Genomic DNA, 20,264 nt, shown 5'->3' on the forward strand with positions numbered 1-20,264 from the left:
ACAATGATGAGGTGCAAAATGAGTCCTAAGAGTTGCAACAATGCAAAATCACCAAACAATTAGACAAAATCCACCACAAAATGATGCAAAAATGACCACAAAGACATCTGAAACAAGTATGTGTACAAGAAGTAAAATAACGACTCAAAATGATTTCAAAGTTGTGCAGAAATCATCACAGGGAGACTCAGAATGACAACAATGAGGTGCAGAACAGATGCAAAATAACCACAAAGACACAGGAAACAACTAAACAACAGAGCAACCCGACCACAGACGCCTCTCTCTGCTCTTGCTGCTGTAGCTGCTGCTGCTGCTGCTGCTGCTGCTGCTGCTGCTGCTGCTGCTGCTGCTGCTGCTGCTGCTGCTGCTGCTGCCGCTGCCTTCAGGGACCGGTCGGTCTGTCGGTGAGCCGGCAGTCCGTCTGTCCGTGACATCACTTTCCCAAACACTCCTGGCTGGAAGTTTGTCCATATAAGGAAGAGCTGCTGTCAGGGCTTCCCCAGCTTCCCTGCTCCGTGTGACAGCGAGCCGAGAGTCGGTTCTCCTTACAAGGCCGACAGACCTGGACGTCTGCTCACATGTTTGCACTGACTCACCTTCTGCTCAGCACCTTCTGGAGCAGAGACGGATCAGAGCTGCTGGAGGCTGCAGGAGGCTGCAGGGCTCAGACGAGGAGAAGGCCCCCCAACACCTGAAAACACAAGAGTCAAGAAGCTGTCTCTTTGTGCTTGTTTCTGGTTGTTTTGGTTAAAATCTCTGTAGTTTTTTTTCCTCTTTATAGTGTTTTTTTTCATCTCTTTGCATCTCTTAGAACTCCTGTTGCACCTTGTCATTCTTAAGCTGCCTGTGGTCCTCTTTGCATCATACACCACTGTTCAAAAGTTTGGGGTCACCCAGACAATTTCATGATTTCCATGAAAACTCACACTTTTATCCATGTGCTAACATAACTGCACAAGGGTTTTCTAATCATCAGTTAACCTTTCAACACCATTAGCTAACACAATGTAGCATTAGAACACAGGAGTGATGGTTGCTGGAAATATTCCTCTGTACCTCTATGTAGATATTCCATTAAAAACCAGCTGTTTCCAGCTAGAATAGTCATTTACCACATTAGCAAAGTCTACACTGGATTTCAGATTCATTTAATGTTATCCTCATTAAAAAAAAATTTTTTCTTTTAAAAATAAGCACTTTATCATCATTTTGCTTCGTCATTTAGTTGTTTTGTTTCTGTAGTTGTCTCATATGTCTTTGTGGTAATTTTTCATCTCCTACAACTTATTTTGCACCTCTGTGTTGTCATATTGAATCTCTCTGTGGTCATTTTTCTTTGTTTTAGTTTCTTTGTATATTTTTTCTCTTTATGGTCATTTTAGTTCTCTATGTAGTTTTATGACAAGTCAGTGGGGTCAGTTTTCCATTATTTTGCAGTGGATTTGTATTATTTTATGATACTTCTGCATTGATTTTAGTTGTTTTGTGTCTTTTGCTGTTTCAATATATTTTTGTAGTAATTTCTGTGCAATTTTGTAGTTGTTTTTGCATCGATTTGTGATCATTTTGTATCATTTTATTGTCATTTTGTGTTGTTGTTTTACAGTTGTAATTTCTGTGGTTATTTTGTATCTCAAGGTAGTTTTTATAGCATCTCTCTGTGATCTGTTTGTGGTCATTTTAGCATCACTCTATTGTCATTTTGTAATATTTTCTGATCATTTTAAATTTTTGTTTCAGTTCTTTTCTAACCGTAGTTGCCTGGTAAGTCTTTGTAGTTTTTAGTGCATTTTTGGGATCATTTTGCATAGTTTTTTGAGTTGTTTGGTATCTGTTTGTAGCTGTATTGTGTGTCTTTGCGGTCATTTTCTGTCTCTTAGGGCATCTTTTATCTCTTTTGATCTCATGTTGCATCACTTGGAACAGCAGCTGAACCAGGGCCCTTCACTGTCACTGATTCATCCATTCATACTGAAGCGGTCAGTATTTACACACCATGGAAGAGATTTGCTTCAAACAATGACCTGAATGTAGAAATATGTCCCCCTCCAGTTGGACTTCCACAAGGAAGTTATTTGCTACTAATCCTGTTATTCATTGAATTACATTTAGCTGCTTGAAACCTGATCCTCCAACATTTGTATCCAAAAAGTCCTGCATGGAGTGAATCACTTTGTTTTTTATTTTCTGTCCCACTCTTTGAAACTATTCGGGTGCATCCATTCATTGTCTTTCTTTTTTGTGCCTCTCCTCTTCTACTTTTTCTTTGTTTCCATGTATTTACTGTAGTTCTTGCTGCATTTGATTCCAACAGTGAATATTTTAAAATGGAAAAGTGCTTTAACCTTTTGTGCTTTAATCTGATAATGATGGTTCCTCTGTGAGTTCAGGACATTCAGACGCCTGATATCATCTCTAAAAGAGGGGAAAGTGATTAAATATGTTCAGTCAAGTATTATTCTGACTTATTTCAAGGTAATGCAGGTTTACGTTTCCACCTCAGCACATTTTAGAGGGTTTAACTTCAACCCAATAAAACATGGCTATAATGTACAATACGCAGGCGATAGCTTCTATATAAATACTCACATAATTAATACTTTGAAAGATATTTTCCTTATAATACTTAGATTACATTTACCAAAAGTTTTATTTGCAATATTTGCAGGTCTGAATGCAGAACTTTTACTTGTAGCTAAATATTCTTACATTGTGGCTTTGGTACTTATGTATATTTACTCCAGTAAATTAATTACACGGCATTCTGAAGTACTTTTACTCAAATTTTTTGCTACTTTACAATTTGAATGCTGCATTTTTACTCTTTGCACATTTGCTTTACAGCTGTAAATGTCACATTAGATGCTCTGCAGATACCAGATTGTCACCTTCAGAAAATATGATGCATTGTATTAGATCAAATGACCCAACATGATTTTATGATGACAGACTTCATTATGTTTGACATGGAAGATGACATTGTGGCACAAATTTCCAAAAGAGATGTTCTGCCATTCTCCAGAGACTAGCATTAAAAAAAATGGATATGCTACTTGATCTTCCTCTTTAAAATGCCCCAAACCTGTTCTGTTGGATTGAAGTCAGGCTGCATACTTGGCCACAGTTTTCCATTTTTTTTCTACTTTAGAAACTCTTGTGTGATTTTGGTGGTGTGGTTCACTATCTTGCTGGAATTTTCTTTTTTTTTGTCAGGTTTCTGCAGACTGGGAGTCATGTTGTCAGTCTGTTTTCATATAAATATCCACAAACATTTGTGGTTCCATCTATAAATGCCACTTTCTAACCCCTTAAAGGCTCATGAAGCCTCATATCATCACACTCCCAGCTCCGTTCTTCACTGTCAGGACGATGCATTCACTGTCATGGTCCTGAACACCAAACATGCTGGACTCCATCTGAGCCTCACAGATCATTTAATAACCAGGTTCATGCTGTCAGGCAGAATGGAAATCATAGTTAGTCTTCTAAATTCAGGACTTTCTACCTTTCTATTTCCAGTAGAACCTTTGTAAAGCATTTGTTCATAAGTGGAAATACTCTACTTGTCAACTAGGAAATAATGGAATTACTAAGAGGTGATGCAATTTTATATCCTTGGACTTTTAAGTGCTTTTCCACAGGGATATACAATCATTTCTGTTGTATGCTGTAATTACTTGAGTAAAGTTACTTTCTGCTGCTGCTTTCTACTAAAGTTTGATTAAATCTACAAGAATATTTAATATTTTATATCATGTCATGTATATAAAATCTTCATTTGCAGTGGAAATCCAGGAAAAGAAACTAGTGCAGTAAAAAGTACAGTATTTATTTCTTATTTTGAAGTATACCAAGTTATACTGTATTCACATACTCGAGTGAAGTTATTTTTTGCTGCTTATTTACTTAAAATTTGATTAAATCTATAGAACTTCGCAGTGTAAATACAGCTGTAAGGAAAATGCAGTGCAGTGAAAAGTTAAATATTTATTTCTAATTTTAGAAGGAAGGCATATACTCAGATATGTTGCATTTACATACTTGAGTAAAGTTATTTTTGACTGTTGCTTTTTCAGAATTTTAGTTAAATGTAATAAATACAGTTATAAAACTACTTTATGTGACTTTTCAACTAAAAATCCACTTTAGGAGCTTCAAATACTTATCTCAAAGTAACGCGTTACTCCTGTTTTACTCTAATTACAGTCCGACAGTCAGATGTTTGGATCAACCTACGCAGTCAACCTTGGATATAAAGCCTCGCTGGTGACAGCCGGAACAGCCAATCAGCTTCCAGGAGGCGGGCCCCGTGTCTCGGACTCGTCCAATCAGGTCGCTCGGTCGACTATCGATTCAATTTGTCTGAAGCAAAGTTTTTGCGTCTGTCGCTCCTCCGCTTTGCTGGACCTGCCTACTGCCTGGGAGCAAAAAAAGCGAGCAGATAGAGGAAGAAAAGAGGCAGAGTTGGAGGAGGGAGAAAGAAAGAGAGAGAGAGAGGAGGAAGCCAGCCGGGGGTGGACCGTTAATTTCATCCACACACCGTCTTTTGAATGCGCGGAGGAGCTGAGCTGCTGTGAAAACATCACCTCGCCGAGGACCGGGGGAGAGACGAGCAGAGCAGAGACACGCAGCTTCACACATACATGTATAATATGGATCAGTATGATGGAGAGAATGACTACATGCAGCAGGAGGACGACTGGGACCGGGATCTGCTCCTGGATCCTGCATGGGAGAAGCAGCAGAGAAAGGTGAGACTCGACTTCCTAATAGCTCCGGTGCGGAAGTGTTGGACCCGGGAGGAGGATGGGGATCGTTTCTGAGCTGAATTTGTATCCCAACACTGTGCTATCACAGGAAAAAAAACAACAACCCGCAGGCAGCTTTAATTATCGCCCTCATTATCGCTTTGTTAATCACCTGTGCGCCAGACGCTGCACCAAAAAAAAAAAAAAACTTTCCAAGGCTATCCCAGCGTGGCATAAATGAAATATCCCGTAGCAGGCCCACCCGAGGGAGACAGTAGGAGCAGGAGAGGGGGAGGAAGGAGGAGACGAGGGGGGCAGGAAAAACAATTAGAAAAGAAGCGCACAGGACAGGCCACCTTTACCAGCGCAACAGATGTCAGCCATGCGCTTGACTGCGTATGTTGTGTGCGCCTGGCCCCTCCTGTCATCTGGCTTATGATGCGACGTGGATTAGGCCATGCTTAACAACCCGGGGGATGGAGTTGGTGTGTGTCTGTGACATGAAAAGGGGGGTTAACCCACCGTTGGTCACTTTGCGTGGCCTTAAATTAGCGATTTTGGCCATTTTACGCGCGGATTTTACGCTTTTTTTCCCATCGCCACGTTGACTTTTTGGGGCAGATGATGAGTTTTTAGTGTATTCAGGTAGCTCTTCACTGCACTGTAACACCAGTCTACAAGAGATGTAACATATATTTTAATTTCTGAGCTTTATTTAACCTCTTGGATCTGTTTGCAAACGTTGTCTTTGCGTAAAAGCTCGTTAAATACACCGCGATCCTCTCCGCGCTGCTGCTCCTTTTTCCACTCCGAGTATGAATGGTTTCGAGACGGGGTGCTACTTTTCTTCTCCTCCTTCTCCCCATACTTTTGCTCTGCTTTTGAAAAAAAAGGGGGGAAGAAAAACGCTGTGGAATCTGAGTAAGCGCTGCGGTTTGGGCTGGGCTTGCATGGAGCAAGCGTGCCCAAAAATGGTAATAATCGGCCCCTCTCGCTGCCGTTGGAAAAACTTTTCCCCAAAGTTTCTTCTCTCTCTCGCAACTGCTGGAGCTCTCGGCTTTCTAGCTTCCTGGATTATGTCATCGGCAGGCTGCTACCGGTCGAAAGCAAATAAAAGGGAAATAAAAGGGGAAGGTATGCGGCAGGGCTGAGGTCAGGTGTGAACAGCAGACTCAGAGGAGCTCATCCCTGCTGCAGCTGCTGCTTCTTCACTTCCTTATTAGTGTAGAAGCTCTTTTTGACAACAGAGAATAAGTTTGCATTGTTATATCTGGCATTCTGGGTCAGATATTTGCCAAAACTGACATTGCAATACATTATATTTCTGCAAAATATGAAAAAAATGCAGGAATTTTCACCAATTTTCACTCCAATGAGTAGATTTTGAAAGAATTACACATCCTATAGTGACCAACTGATTTTACAGGGCAGCATCTGTATTGGAATTAAAAAATAATTGATAATAAAGCGTAAAACAGCAGTTTGTAGCCCTTCTCATATGGTGTACAACTGACAAAAGCATCCAAAACAGCTTTTTTCTTTGGATTACATTCAGATCTGACCCTAAACTCCTCATCCACAGCTTTATGGTGCCGATTTAAATGGTCAAACAAATTAGCTGCTGCACACTGAGTTCTTGTTTTCGGTCAACTTCATCCTCTTGTGTGTCTTTTGGCAACTAAATCTTCCATTTTTTGTGTTTGTCACTCAATTTGTTGTGCACATGTGGGCCCTGCATGTCAACAAACAGTATGTTTTGTGAGTGACATTAACAAAACTCAGAGTAATTTAGAGTTGTGCAAGTTTTCTTTCTGTGTCGAGCAGCAGAGAAGGTCGTAGCCTGAAGTCAGTTTGCTTCACTCCACGGTGTTGAAGTTGAAACCATAAATTCTGCAGCCCGAGTCTTAAACGAGTCATGATTGGTGGTGAAATACTTTCCTGTGATGACCTGCACATCTCTGCGCCTGCATGACCCTCATAGATTTAATCATCGCTCTCGGAGCAGGAATGTTTTATTCATCCACTCCCGCCACGGAGAGCCGTGATAAGTGGTTGTGTCGAGATCTGACCAGACACATTCACAATTACGGGCTGAGGAGGATGACGGCGAGCCCCTCCGGCGGGCTTCACCTCCGTCCTCAGCGACGCATTCATCCATATGCATGTGCACAAAGAATCAAACTCCTTCCAGGCTCCGGCTATGAGCTCTGCTGCTGATGAACGGATAACCTGGAAGCCTTTCATGTTCGCCGAGTCGCTCCCCGTAGCCAAATCTTTGATTATGCTTTTCTGTTTAGTGTTTAAATGCATCAACGAGCATCTTGGAGCTGATGCTGTAGCTTGTTCTTAAGATGAACAATGACTGTATTGGTTGGACCCTGATGTCGAGTCAAGTTATAGTCTTGATGAGTTTTTTGTGTTCAGCGGAGTGGCTTTAATGCCTCTGTTTACTGTCTGTAGCACATGTAGCAGAGTATGTACCGGAGTAAAGCTGTGCCTTCATTACAAGCTGCTAACTATATTGTGAGATACTTTGCTGAAGCCTTAGTAAACAATGACCACATTATTTCCCCTGCTTATTATAACACTAATATATATGTATCAGCAGTATTGGCCCATATATCTGAATTTATTATCTCCTAAAATCGATATTGGATCCAAAATTCCAGTATCCGTTGGACCCTGTTGTCAAGTAATCTGTCAGTTATTGTCTTAATTATGATAAGAAAGCTTTCTTTTACAAGAGATAACAGAAAAAGATGCTTAGGGCAATTTTGAAACAGTGTCATCACATAATTTGTTCAGCAGAGCAGCTTCAACACCATTGTTAACTGTCTGCAGCGCATGTAACAGAGTACGTACCGGAGTAAAGCTGTGTCTTCAGTATAGGCTGCTAACTACATGGTGACATTACTGGCGAGTTAATAAACAATGAAACTATCATTTCTCTTTTTCAATATAATTCTAATATATATATATATATATATATATGTATGTATGTATGTATGTATATATATATATATATATATATATATATATATATATATATACATACATACATACATACATACATACATACATACATACATACATACATACATACATACATATATATATATATATATATATATATATATATATATATATATATATATATATATATAGCCAAGTATCTGAATTTCTTACATCCTAAAATCAATATCAGCCCCAGAAATCCAGTATTGGATGGGCACTATGGTCAATGAACTGTCAGCTGTTGTCTCAATTAGTTGTTTGGGCTGTAAAATGTCAGAAAATAGTAAAAAAAAAAAAAAAAAAAAAAAATGTCGATCCTCAAATGTCCTGTTTTGTCTATAATCAGAAGATATTCAGCTTACTGCAAAAAAGAGTAAAGAAACCAGAAAATTGTATCATACAAGAAGCTGGAAACCGAGGATTTTAACTTTTTTCCGTCTTAGAAATGACTCGGACTGTTTTATTGGTTATCAAAATAGGTGCTGATCAATTATAGAAAGAAAGAAATCAAGAAGGAAACTGTAAAAGTTGGTTATTTGACTGTTTGCCATCATAGTGCAGGCAGGAATCAGCAATTTTCAGTGGAGTTACAGCAGCTTGGACACTGCTACACTTCTCTGTAGCCTGCAGAACATTCATGTTTTTGTTTTTGTTTTGTTTTTTTTATCAAGAAGTGATAATGAGGCAGCAAACACTTTACAACCAGAGTAATTCAGTTGGAGACATCTGTCAGCGTTTGAAGGTTCTCTAGGGTGTAAAAGGCTTTGAACAGAGCAGAAATTCAGCAAAAAAAGAAGAACATGTTGCGCAGCTCAGGACTTTTCGTCAGGCCCCTCTTTTGCAATTTGCTTTGACTCACTCCAACCCAGCGTGTCAGAGATCGTTTCAAATATTTGGAGTCCGATGCAAGTCTTAACCTGACCCCCAGGTATAAAGGTATCCTCTTATCTTGGAATCTTAATGTCTTCCCAGGTGTCTCAGCTGCTCAGAGGTTACTGAAAACCTTCGCATGTTTTCACCTTCTAACCTGTGGCATCTGAACCACCTCCCTCTAATTTTTGGTCAGTTTTTTTTCATTGTGTTGTTTTTCCGTCACTAGAAGGTGGAGTTCAGGTGCTAAATTGTCCAGGTTTGTCCTTATAAGGCTACGAGCTGCATCCCGTTAAAGCTCCCACCTCCTACTTCCCATCTCCCACACCCCCGAACCTCAGCCTTCCCAAACACTCCCAGCCAACACCCACATTCCCTCGCTCCGACTACAAGCCAGGTCACAGATAACGGCGGCTGAGTTCGTGCTTTGTTCTCCTTTTATGCCAACAAAACTCTGACAGACACGAACCAAACCCTCCCGCTGACAAAACAAGCGGAGAAAGCTGTGAAAGATCTGGTTTGTCTCTCCGTTTAACTGACTGATATGATTCGGTGGCGGCAGTAGTCTGTTATTCAGTTCCTTTCTATGAAGCGTGATGCCAGATTTGATTAACCCACAAGCAGCAGGGCTTTATAGGAACTTGACTTTCTGTGTGACAGATATGTGGGAAATAATTGATTCAGACATGAGTTTGACCGATGGGTGCTGGTCGGGGCCGTCACTGGGTGTCCTGACCCACATCCATGTACAGTAGATGACATTTCACAGCTTCTGTAGGAAATAACACTTAAACTGTTCATGTAAAAAGGCTACAACTGCAACAATCAGGTGGTTAATCAATCATACAGTTGGCAAAAAAGTATTGAGTTTTCATAACCGATTCATTTTCTGTCTGTTTAACCCACCAGCGGGTTTGAAAGGCATGTTATCCTCAAAAAAACACCAAAATTACACTATTTATCAGAGCAAGAAACTGTAAAATAATAAATTCTGGTGGTCCTTGAACCACTCATCTGTGATGTCCATTTTAATCAGACAACTGAGCCAAATCTAAGCTAAAAATTGAGCTATTTAAATTAAATCGCATTAACCTACATTTAAAAATTTGCCAAAAATAACCTGTTCGCTCTAATCAGATTCTGTAAAAAGCAAAAAATTCTGAGGTCCTTGACACAACCGTGAAGTCATTCGTGAATCAGCTACGAACAACCGTCACGTGACAAAAATTCACAGACTTTTCTGTTGAAATGGGTTGACCTGCAGGCAGTGTTTAGACAGAGGAATAAAGAAGTTAAACTCTGCATTTTTCCTTATTTTAGATACAATTTATGGCTTTGTAGCTTTTTAATACCTCACCACAGACATGTTTTGAGTTGTTCTACTTCTTGCCATGGTTGTTAAGTTTCCACAGAGATGCAGAACTTCATATTGCGGTGAAAAATGAGCGCACAGTGAGTAAAAATGTGACAGCAGCAATAAACTGCTCAGGGTTCAGAGGGTTAAAGCTTATCAGATGTGATGATTTACTGCTTTTCTTTGTCATGTTTGATAATAATCTGAATATTTTGGCTGATTTGGACAACATCATCTTAGGTTTGGGGAATAATTTTGGCCACATTTCACTGCTTTCTGGACATTCCATTAATAAATCAACTAATCGACACTTAAAAAAGCGTCTTTGATCTTGAATTAGTTTTCTGTGCTCAAGAATTTCAGTTTCAGGAAAGTGACTCAACGCGTTAATAATCGTGTGACGTCTCAGTTCTAGTAAGAGCAGCAGAAAGAGTTGCGTGTTTTGTTCCACACTGGCAGCTGTTTGCTGGGTTGCATAATAGGATGTGTAACGTCAGCTCTGGCCACCTCACAGAATGCTTCCTGTCATCAAATTCCTCTGTTCCCATCATGCACCTTTCCAAACGCCGCCACTTTTTAACAAAAGAAGAAGAATGACAAAGCAGGGAATGTCCCACCTCTGCTCCGCCCTGTTTTCTGCTTTAATAGAAATGTTGCCTCTTCTCGCTGCATAAAACATGAGCCGGCTGCACAAAGTGTCACTTTTTATTTCCTGTATTCAGTAAACCGTTGTGCTTCGTCATGTGATGTTTTCCGCTGATCCATGACATCTAATGTCACCCAGAGCTGCATGTAATCACATCATCGAACTCACGTGGAGTTATTATCATGTGACTACACGGTGCCTGGAGGGTATTCTGAGCCGCGAAAATGTAATTTTATGACAGAAGCGGTGTTATTTACAGCTGTTAATCTTATAAATCAATAATATTTGTGGAAAAATGATGAGAAAGCAGCAGCATGAGACTCAGAGATAATCAAGTGAGGATCCACAGAAGTGAAGATTTGCAGTCACAACAACAGTTTCATACTTCAGAGAGTGAATTTGTGCACACAGACTTGCTAATGTGAATTTAGTTTGTTTTAAAAAAGAAGAAAAATATCATATCTCCACCTGATAAGAGACAGTCTGCAGGTGAAGAGTTCACATCTGTTAAAAAACGTGCAGCTCAACCTCCTTCAATGCTGCAAACTTCCTGAAAACTGGATTTCAAATTAACATAGTTCTCTTAAACTTTAAGTATTGTTTGCAACATGTGCTGTTGTAAAAGCTCTAGTTTTAAGATAAATAAACAATCATAGTGTCATATGCAGCAAATATACTTCATGAGGATTGTGGATTATTTTTGTTATGATACTGGAATATCTAACTTCAGTATAGTTACCATTTTGCTGCAACAACAAGGGCAGAAAATTTTAGATTTTTGTTAGAAGATAAATATATCAAGGTTGTAACATGACAACAATTGACATATTTACCTTAAAGAAAACTTCTTAATATATTTCCAAACTAGAGCTGCAGTTAATAATGGATTAATTTTCAAATAACAAATCATTTTGATAATCGATTGTTCGGTTTGAGTCATTTTTTATGATAAAAAAAGTCAAAACTTTCTCATTCAAGCTTCTTAATTTTGCCCACAGGTGTTACAAATACTGGGAAAAAAATAGTGACACTACATGCTGTAGATAGTTTACAACTTACATTTATTATTATTTGTCTTCTCACTTATCTTATTGACTGTGTATATACACAGCCTGCAGTTCAACCAAAAACTCCCGTGAATTCTTGTCATGTGACTGTTAGCTGCAGCAGAGTCATAAATAGCTGTTCAGTTGCAAAAAGGAATGCAGAATTTTTTGATTTTTATAGCATCTGTTTAGAGCCAACTGTTTATTTTTGACAAATTTTTAAATTACACACGTAGAATAAAATGAATTTAATGAAATACTATGATTTTTAAGCCTAGATTTGGAAAATGTCACAAACAAATAGTTCAAAGACTGTTTGAAGCTGGAAATCGGACTAATTTTTCAGTTTTTATAGTTTCTGTTTCTAAAAAATGGTGCAGTTTTGGCAATTTTGTAAATATATGTCTTTCCAATCTGCTCTTGGGTTTTGGTGTTCAGAGGGTTAATGGACAGACATGAGAGTGGCATCGGTCTTGCCATCCATGTCTTGTATATTTCAAAAAAGCATTGAATTGTTCCTTTGAAGAAAGTTGTGACATTGACATATTCCCTGGCATCTCAGCTGCCGCCTCTGTCTGATTCAAAGATGCTTCAGGGAAATGAGCAACCTTCTGTCTGTCAGACGGTTCATCTCTCAGCCACTTAGTCATCTGTCAGGGCTGCAGCTCCACATCAGACATTAAAAAGTCGTACAATCGAACATTTGAGTCAAAGAAATCCGCCCAGACTCTCTGGTGTTGATGATCCTCTGTCCTGGTTAATGCAGCCGGACTATAAATCCCAGCAGGATCCTCAGAAGAGCAGCCGGTCGTGATCTCTGAGCTCCATCTCGCTTGTATTGATTGATGAGGTCGCTGCTGACATCCAGGCTGACGGAGCTCAGCAGCTTCCAGTCGCCTCGTCGCTGCAAGGTTCATGTTCATGCTCCCATCAGGAACATTCAGGACTTTTCCATTTAAGATGCACATTTTATCCTGCTGAATGTAGCTGACAGTGTAATAGACTTAAAGTGGAATTCAAAAGTTTGAAATGAACCAGATTTGCTCATGAATCTAATGGAGACATCAGAATCAGAATCCATTTTATTGGCCAAGTATGTGAACAAATGGAAGAAATTTGACTTCTGTTTGCAAGTAGCGCTTAAAGTATTTGCACAAAATAAAACAAACATGCTGTTAAACAAGAGGAACAAGCTCTGGAAAGAAAATGAGTGTTAATCTGCCATGAGTTGCAACAGATGTGTGCAAAAAAGAATGTTTGAAGTGAACCAGAGTTTTTGTGCAAACCTTATAAAATGAAATAAATCTGAATTTTAGTGCAAAAATTTCAAAATTTAAGGGAACCAGAATTTTAGAGCTCAAATTTTAAAGTTAAAGTCAACCAGTGTTTCAGTGTAAAAATTGCTCATTTAAAGCGAATCAAAATTTACTGCAATAACTACAAAAGTGTTAGTGCAAAAATAAATAAATAATTTAAAATGAACCAGTGTTTTAGTGCAAAAATTGAAAACGTGAGCCAGAGGTTTAGTGTGAAACATAAATAAAAAATCAAAGTGAACCACAGTTATAGTTTAAGAAAAATAAATAAAAATTGAAAGTGAGCTAGACTTTTAGTATAAAAAATAAATTAAATTCAAAGTGAACCAGAGTTTTAGTGAAAAAAAAATTCAAAATGAACCAGAGTTTTAGTGCGAAACTACAGTTAACCAAAGTTAAGTGCAAATATAGTTATTAAACACTAAATCAAAGTTTTTGACACCTTTTATCCATGAGGTAGGCTGATAATAGTTCAATGGAGCAGAAAACGGCATTTCTGGGATGAGATATAAACACTTTTTCTCAGAATAGAAGCAATTACTGCAAATTTTTTGGATCCATTTTACTAATTTTATCCAAAAACTGAGCGTTTCTGAGTGATTCCAACCTATTTTTCTCATTTTCTTTCTTCCAGTTATCTCATTTAGGATTCAAACTTGTGAGCTGCCTCCAAAAAACTCCGACTCCTACCTCTTTTCTCCTTCTTTGCTCCTCCTGAAAGCCGTTCCTACAGGTCTGATCGAGCACATTTCATAATTAACCTGAAACGTCTCCTTATCTGCCGTTAATGAGAATCTTTCATTCAGGATGAAACCATCTCGTCTTTATGGCCCTGAGCTGCTGGCTGATGTATGTTCTGTCAGGAGAGGCTGACCTGTGTCTAATGACTCTTATGTAACCCGACGTACCTCTCAGGGAGGATTTAGTTCCTCTGTTGCTGAAGAACTGGTGTCAGTGTTTACCATTGAAGATATCAGTGCGAGCGCTCACAAGGAGAATCTTTTAGAGAGTTTTTTTTTTTTTTTTACTGCATGGAATGGTGAAAAAACAGCTTGTTTTTAGAGTGAATTTGATTTTAATGTTGGCATGTTGATAAGTCCAGCATTTTTGGCTCCGACTGAAGAACTCTTGGCTCCACTGGCACAAAATTAGACATTAATGGTTCCCAGATGATGCGTCCTGATGAATTTTAAAGATCCCTTTTATCATAATAGAGGTTTAAAGTCGAGGTTATAAAACTATTGTGATTCTTTAACTTTTTCTTCAGAGACATTCTTACAATTATCATGCATAATCAGACCTATCTCTACAAAGCTGCAGAATGGTCTGACTGCACCTTATTGTCATTTTACTGTAGGACAAACGAAACACTGATTTGTTTTTTATTTTTTTTAAGCCAGTCACAGTCATCTTGGTGGTGCTCAGCCCAGGATGCAACAACAGTGCCTCCCAACTCTACAGGGCTGCAGAATGGTCTGACTGCACCTCATTATCATTCTACTTCAGGGGAGCAGAAACAGCATGGTTGTTTGCATTACCTTTAACCACTCATGGTCATAATTGCACATTACCCTGCTGTGGGATTAGTAAAGGTTCTTTTTTTCTCATATTTTGAGTAGTGCTAAGGCCAGGATGCAGCAACGGTGCCCCGCTAAATGTCAGGGGGATTGTTATGGTGAAACTTTTGCACACAGGAAGGTGAACACTGTGAATAAAATGGTAAATTCACTGAAAGAACGAAGCAGGCCTGCCTTATTTCACAATGCAGATCTTATTATTTTGGCAAATATCGCGATATGAGCCATGATTTTAGTGGGAATTGTATTTATGAAACATCATTTTTGCTGCAGTCTGAATCAAACACACGTTATGTCTGGAGGATATGATTTGTTGGCCAGCACATCTCTGTATTACTGACTTTATAATAGTGTGTTGTGACAAATTTATTTTTATCAACAACATTCGTGCTTTTGGTGTTGAATCATACGCCAGACTGTTTTTAACTCTGCATCACTTGGATGCATGATTTGCTTCCTCACTTGCCAGAAGTTTCCAGTTTTAGTGTCTGAGTGATCCTGTGCAACAAGTTTCAGACACGTTTCATATCTTCGCTCTCTTTGCTGTACCTCCTCTGTGTTTTTTACGATGCAGCAGCGCAGAGCCAACGGTTGGGAAAGCTATTCCCTCAACCACAGCAAAACTCCTCATCCTTTCTCGGTCTGGAAAACATTTTCATTCTGTTCATCCCCCAGCAGTTTCTCTTTTATTTGTCTCAGGAAGGTGAACGCTAATTCGTGCTCATCAAGCCGAGCGCCGCATCAGAGTTTTTAAAGAGTCCACTGTTTGAAAAGTCAAATGTGAGCAATTACCAGGCTCTTATCTGAACAGCTCCCAAATGCCAGGGCTCTGATGCAAATTCTTGCATAGCTTATTTTCTCAGGCTCGGGCACCAAATTTAGAAACGTATACAGAAATCGGCTCCGAGCTCTCGGTTATAGGTCATTAAAACAGTTTCAAGGGCCATTGTGCAATGAATTTTAACGACTTAGTTTCGGGGGTTTGGATAAGTCGGGCTGCTTTGCTTCATTTGCAGTTTCATAATTGACGATTCATCCTGCACGCTCTGGAGCTTGGGTGCATTTTACAGCTCTGTGGCAGATCGGAGACTCCAGACTGGAAGTCTTTGAGATTCCACATCCACCCTGGGAGTCGGGGTCAAGGTGCATTTCCTGTGGAGCAAACAGTGCACAGTTAAAAAAAAAAAAAAGAAAAAAAAAGCTCAATGCTCCACCACGTCTGGAACCACTACACGCTTACGGTCACATGTTTTCAATAGCATGCGACCCGGAGGGGGTTTTATAGGTGATCTGTCTGCATGTTTCCAAGGAATTTTTTCCTGCACCACATGGGAAGGATGTAGTGGAGTCTTTCCTCCGCTAATGCTATTAATCAAACCACATGCGTTCTCAAGTGCATGAAGCCTGCCTTTGAAGCCGAGGGAGGGGGTTTGGTACTGTACCCTGCCAACATGTGAGTGTATTAGCCTGTAAGCCGCCTCACTGGAGCAGCTGCAGTGCGTCTCCGATACGTGGACCGAAAAAAAGAAAAAGCTTTGAGTAAACAGACACCGTGGTAAAAGCAGGCAGCAGGCACACCTTTCCATTCAGTAGCCGAGTGGGTGGAACTCGGTGGGGGAGACGGGGGAGGAGGGGGGAGTGGAAGAAGAGGAGCTTTCAGGTCCGAGCACAAAGAGAGTGTGTTCAGGAGGCCATCCTTTGTCACATTGTCAACCTGATGTCAATAATTTATCATCAGCAGCCAGGACGGCGTATGAGCGATCAAATGACTCTTTCTTCAAGGGCTGTGAGGGTGTTTCCCTCCAGCAGCAGGCATCATACCTGCGTTACCTGCAGAATGTAAACAACTGCTGATCACTCATTTAAAAAGTAGCATCTTACTAAGTACTCAGCAACAAAATAATCAGTTGTACTGATTGTTTTGTTGCTTTTGATGCTCTGACAAATATATTCTTAACCCTCTAAACTTCAAAAACACATTTTTTAAAAAAAATTGCTGATATTACACCATTTATCAGAGTCATGAGCTGCAAAACTCAAATAATAATCTGATTATTAACTTTGCAGCGGTCCTTGAACTAATCATCTGTGGCATGCTGCACCATTGGAAACCAAATCTAAGTTTAAAATCATATTTCAGCAAAATCTCTTTATATTACATGTGTTGTTTAAAAATGTGGCCAAAAATAAACAGAAAATTCTACACTGCTCATTAAAACTGTGAAGCTAGAAGTGCCTCATCTGCATACATACACATTTAGAAGCTTTAAAGGTTCATTTTCCTTGATGAACTTTTACTTTTCCTCTTTCTACTTTGCCCTGGAATCTATCACACTAACTGCACTGCTCTTCTTCTTATGTTTACACAAAATCTGCTGATGCCGGAAACTCATCAGCGCATCGCTTCCCACATGGCGCAGCATTTTTCCCTGGATGACTGTAACTGATGCTAGCGGTGAAGGACTGTAGGAGCAAAATAGAGGTTACAAGATCAGTATGTTCTGTAAAATGATCATTTAAAGTACTTTTTGAAGCTGATATCTCCCTGTAAACAAAGCTCTATCCTCCTTGCTTGCCCTCATTTTCACACTTTCCTATAGTATCTGTCCCGTTCTGCCGGATTCGACCAAGTGTTCGCTCTGTGGAAAGGCTTTTTCTTGCTTGGTTTTTGTCTGAGCTTGTTGAACTCTCCCTCCAGCCTTATCAGGAAACCAATCTTCCCCTGCGCAGAGGGCGGTGCGTCACTCGTATTTGCTCTGCATGTAGTAAACGGCCAACTGCGGCGTTCTGAACAATGAAGACAGGATGTTTCTGAGGCTTTTATTTACATTGCGGGCAATTAAGGCTAATTCAGCGGGAGTTTAATTCATTGCAGTGGATGAGGCTTCCTAGGTGGCCAGTGGAAGTAGAGAAGGTAAATGTGCAGAGAGTTAGAGCCACAGTGGGTGGAAACGATGGCAGCGTTGTAAACAAATCAATCCTTCAATCTGTGTTGGTGAGGAAACAGAGTGTCGCCATGAAAATGGAGGCTGGCGGCTATTTGTTCTGCAGCTCCCCCACGCTCCTCTAAAGTGGGACGAGTATTGAACGTCTGGATTTCAATCAGCGGCCGCTATTGATCGTCTGGTCAGTGGACTCCCAGCAGGAACGTTGCCTTACAGTCGGCACATTTAAATTCTGCAGCGGCACTTCGGTGTTTCCTGCAGGATTAGGCGGCACGCTGCCCACGTCACTTCATTTACGACAGTGAACAGCTCCTGTCGAGTGGCTTCAGCGCATCAGATCTCATTACGAGTTGTAAGAAACACCTCCTCTGGCCAGCTGTGTGGATGGAGGGCAGCAGAGAGGTGGTGGCAGGTTGTTGTAGAAAGGTGAAGCAGCAGCAACAGCAGCTGATCCTGCAGTTGGTTTCTAGAGTTCAGCGGTGCGTTCGTGGCCTCCTCGACTCTTCTCATGGGCCTTTTTTTCTCCGTTTCCACACCCACACTCTGGTTTACTCTGACTTCTCCGTGACCCGTTTCTTCCTTTTTCTCAGCTGTCATAATTCCAGCCTCTGAGGAGAAGCACAGATGCCCACAATAGTTTTCTTTGCCCAGCAGAAAGTATAGTGTTGACTTGTGTTACTGCGCTGTAAAGAAAAAATCTCATGAAGATTTTACAGCAAGCGTGGCAGAAAAAATATGAGGAAGCATGGTGTAATACTTGTTCAAAAACTGTAACGAAACGCTAAAAAAACCCCAAATATATGTCAAATAATGATATTTTTAACAGGTTTAAATGTGGTACAACAGTAATTTTATGGACATTCTGAAATCACAAATTATTTGTAAAAACAGTATTTTGATGTGGACTTAATGTATATTAATTAATTTATTTTTACACTCAACTTGTACATTATTGACAAACTAAACAACTAACAATTTTAGCATAGTAAAATTAAATATACATAATTTTTTGTGTGGTCACTTTTTGTAAGAGAACAAATTATTATTTGTAAAAACAGATTTTTGATGAGGACATTATTTACATTTCTTTATTTCACAGTCAATGTGTAAATTAATACTTTTTTTCTGTGATTACTGGATATCACATGTAATTTAACAAAACGGGAAATCTGTAAAGTAGCAGTTAAGTTACAATTTTTCAACCCTTAAAATACCTAATTTTTCTTTCAAATAACGGCAAATATTTGTAAAATAATATTTTTTTCAAATGATTTTAATACTGTCAAAATAATGTCATTTTACAGTCGTTACCATTTGTAAAAAGATTTTATTTACAGTTTTTGCCAGTTTTTTTAGGGTTAAAATGTAAATGAATTTAAATAGAAAACAAAAGAATTTGTTTCATTTTTGTTAGTTGTTTGGTCTGCAAACTGACAGAAAATGGTGAAAAAAATGTCTTCAGATGTTTTGTTTAGTAAAATGCGGAAAGACATCAGAAAATATTCAATTTGAAGCAGCTGGAATCATAAAATTTTGCCTCTTGTCCTTAATAAAATTACTTATTAAGTAATCAGTGACATTTTGACCAAATTTCTCTTATTTGAAGTTCAAATTGAAGACAGTAGTTCTTTTAAATAGATTAGATTCAACTTTATTATCACGGGACAGAGAACACAAGACAACAGAATGCAGTTCAGCATCCAGAAGCAGTAAAAGTGCATCAGATAGAGCAGAATGAACACAGTAAATATATAAATATAGCAGCTGTATAAAGACAGGTAGAGTGCAGGTGTACAGGTGAAGCACTGAAAGCTGAACTCACAGATTTGTTGTGAAATAAACACACGACTTTGACGGGACGTTTCATGTTTCGGTCAGAGCGACTGAAGATCAGCTGAACTTGTGATCAGAGTTTCAGTTTCTGGTCTTTTGTTGAAGCTCGTCTCTCCTGAACCGAACTTTCAGTTCAGGTGAGTTTACCGAACTGAAAACGTTGTCGCTTCTCTGTTTGACTCACATGTGGAAGTTAGAATCAGGAAGCATCTCTTTGTTAATTAGATTTTTGAAAGGATCACAAGATATAGAACTCTGCTGTAAATCCGTGGAATCCCACAGTCTCCACCCGACTCACTTTCACTGCCCACAGACACACTTAAAAAAAATCATTAAAATAAACCCGACAGCAAAAGTAACAGGAAAAATACGTAAAACAAAACAAAAAAAAAGGTGAAATACTGTAATGTTCAAAAACTGTAAATATATGATAAATATTGAAAATAAAATCATAAATAATACACATAATACACTACAATTTTGTTTCACAGCGAACAGACATTTTTTTCCACTAGATATTATCTACCATTTAACAGAATAGAGATTTTTTTAAAATCGTAAATTATTCACCATTTTTCAGTCCTTAATATGCAGAATTTTTCTTTTAAATGATGACAAATGTCGATAAAATAACAATGTTTTTGACCATTTAAATACTGTAAAAATATATTAATTTTACTGTCAAACATTGAAAAAGAATTAATTCATTTTTTGATGTGAACATTATTTACAGTTTTTACTTTTTTTACAGTCAACATTTAAATTAATACATTTTTTTCTGTGATTTTTACAAGTGTTTATCTGTAATTTTACAAAACAGAGAAATCAGTTAAATAACAATAAACTGAAAAAAAAGAGAAAAAAACTGTTTAAAACTTTGTTTTTGACAAGTACACTGACGGTATATTTTC

The 20,264-nt window shown here is 38.9% G+C and overlaps 1 protein-coding gene across 5 annotated transcripts in view; it reads left to right on the forward strand.

The window, feature by feature from the left end:
• Positions 1-4,501: 4,501 nt before the first annotated feature.
• actn1 (actinin, alpha 1) overlaps positions 4,502-20,264 on the forward strand; it is an 82,995-nt gene continuing 67,232 nt past the window's right edge. For 3 of the 5 annotated variants that reach the window (XM_023286673.3, XM_023286670.3, XM_023286671.3), the window contains exon 1: positions 4,504-4,754. In XM_023286673.3, the coding sequence (XP_023142441.1) occupies positions 4,647-4,754 (108 nt within the window). In that variant the 5' untranslated portion in view covers positions 4,504-4,646. Of the gene's footprint in view, positions 4,755-20,264 lie in introns of all 5 variants that reach the window. The other 2 variants (XM_035955608.2, XM_035955607.2) reach the window with 2 other exon arrangements.

The sequence above is a fragment of the Amphiprion ocellaris genome, chromosome 20 (genome assembly GCF_022539595.1).
Source record: "Amphiprion ocellaris isolate individual 3 ecotype Okinawa chromosome 20, ASM2253959v1, whole genome shotgun sequence".
NCBI lineage: Eukaryota > Metazoa > Chordata > Actinopteri > Pomacentridae > Amphiprion > Amphiprion ocellaris.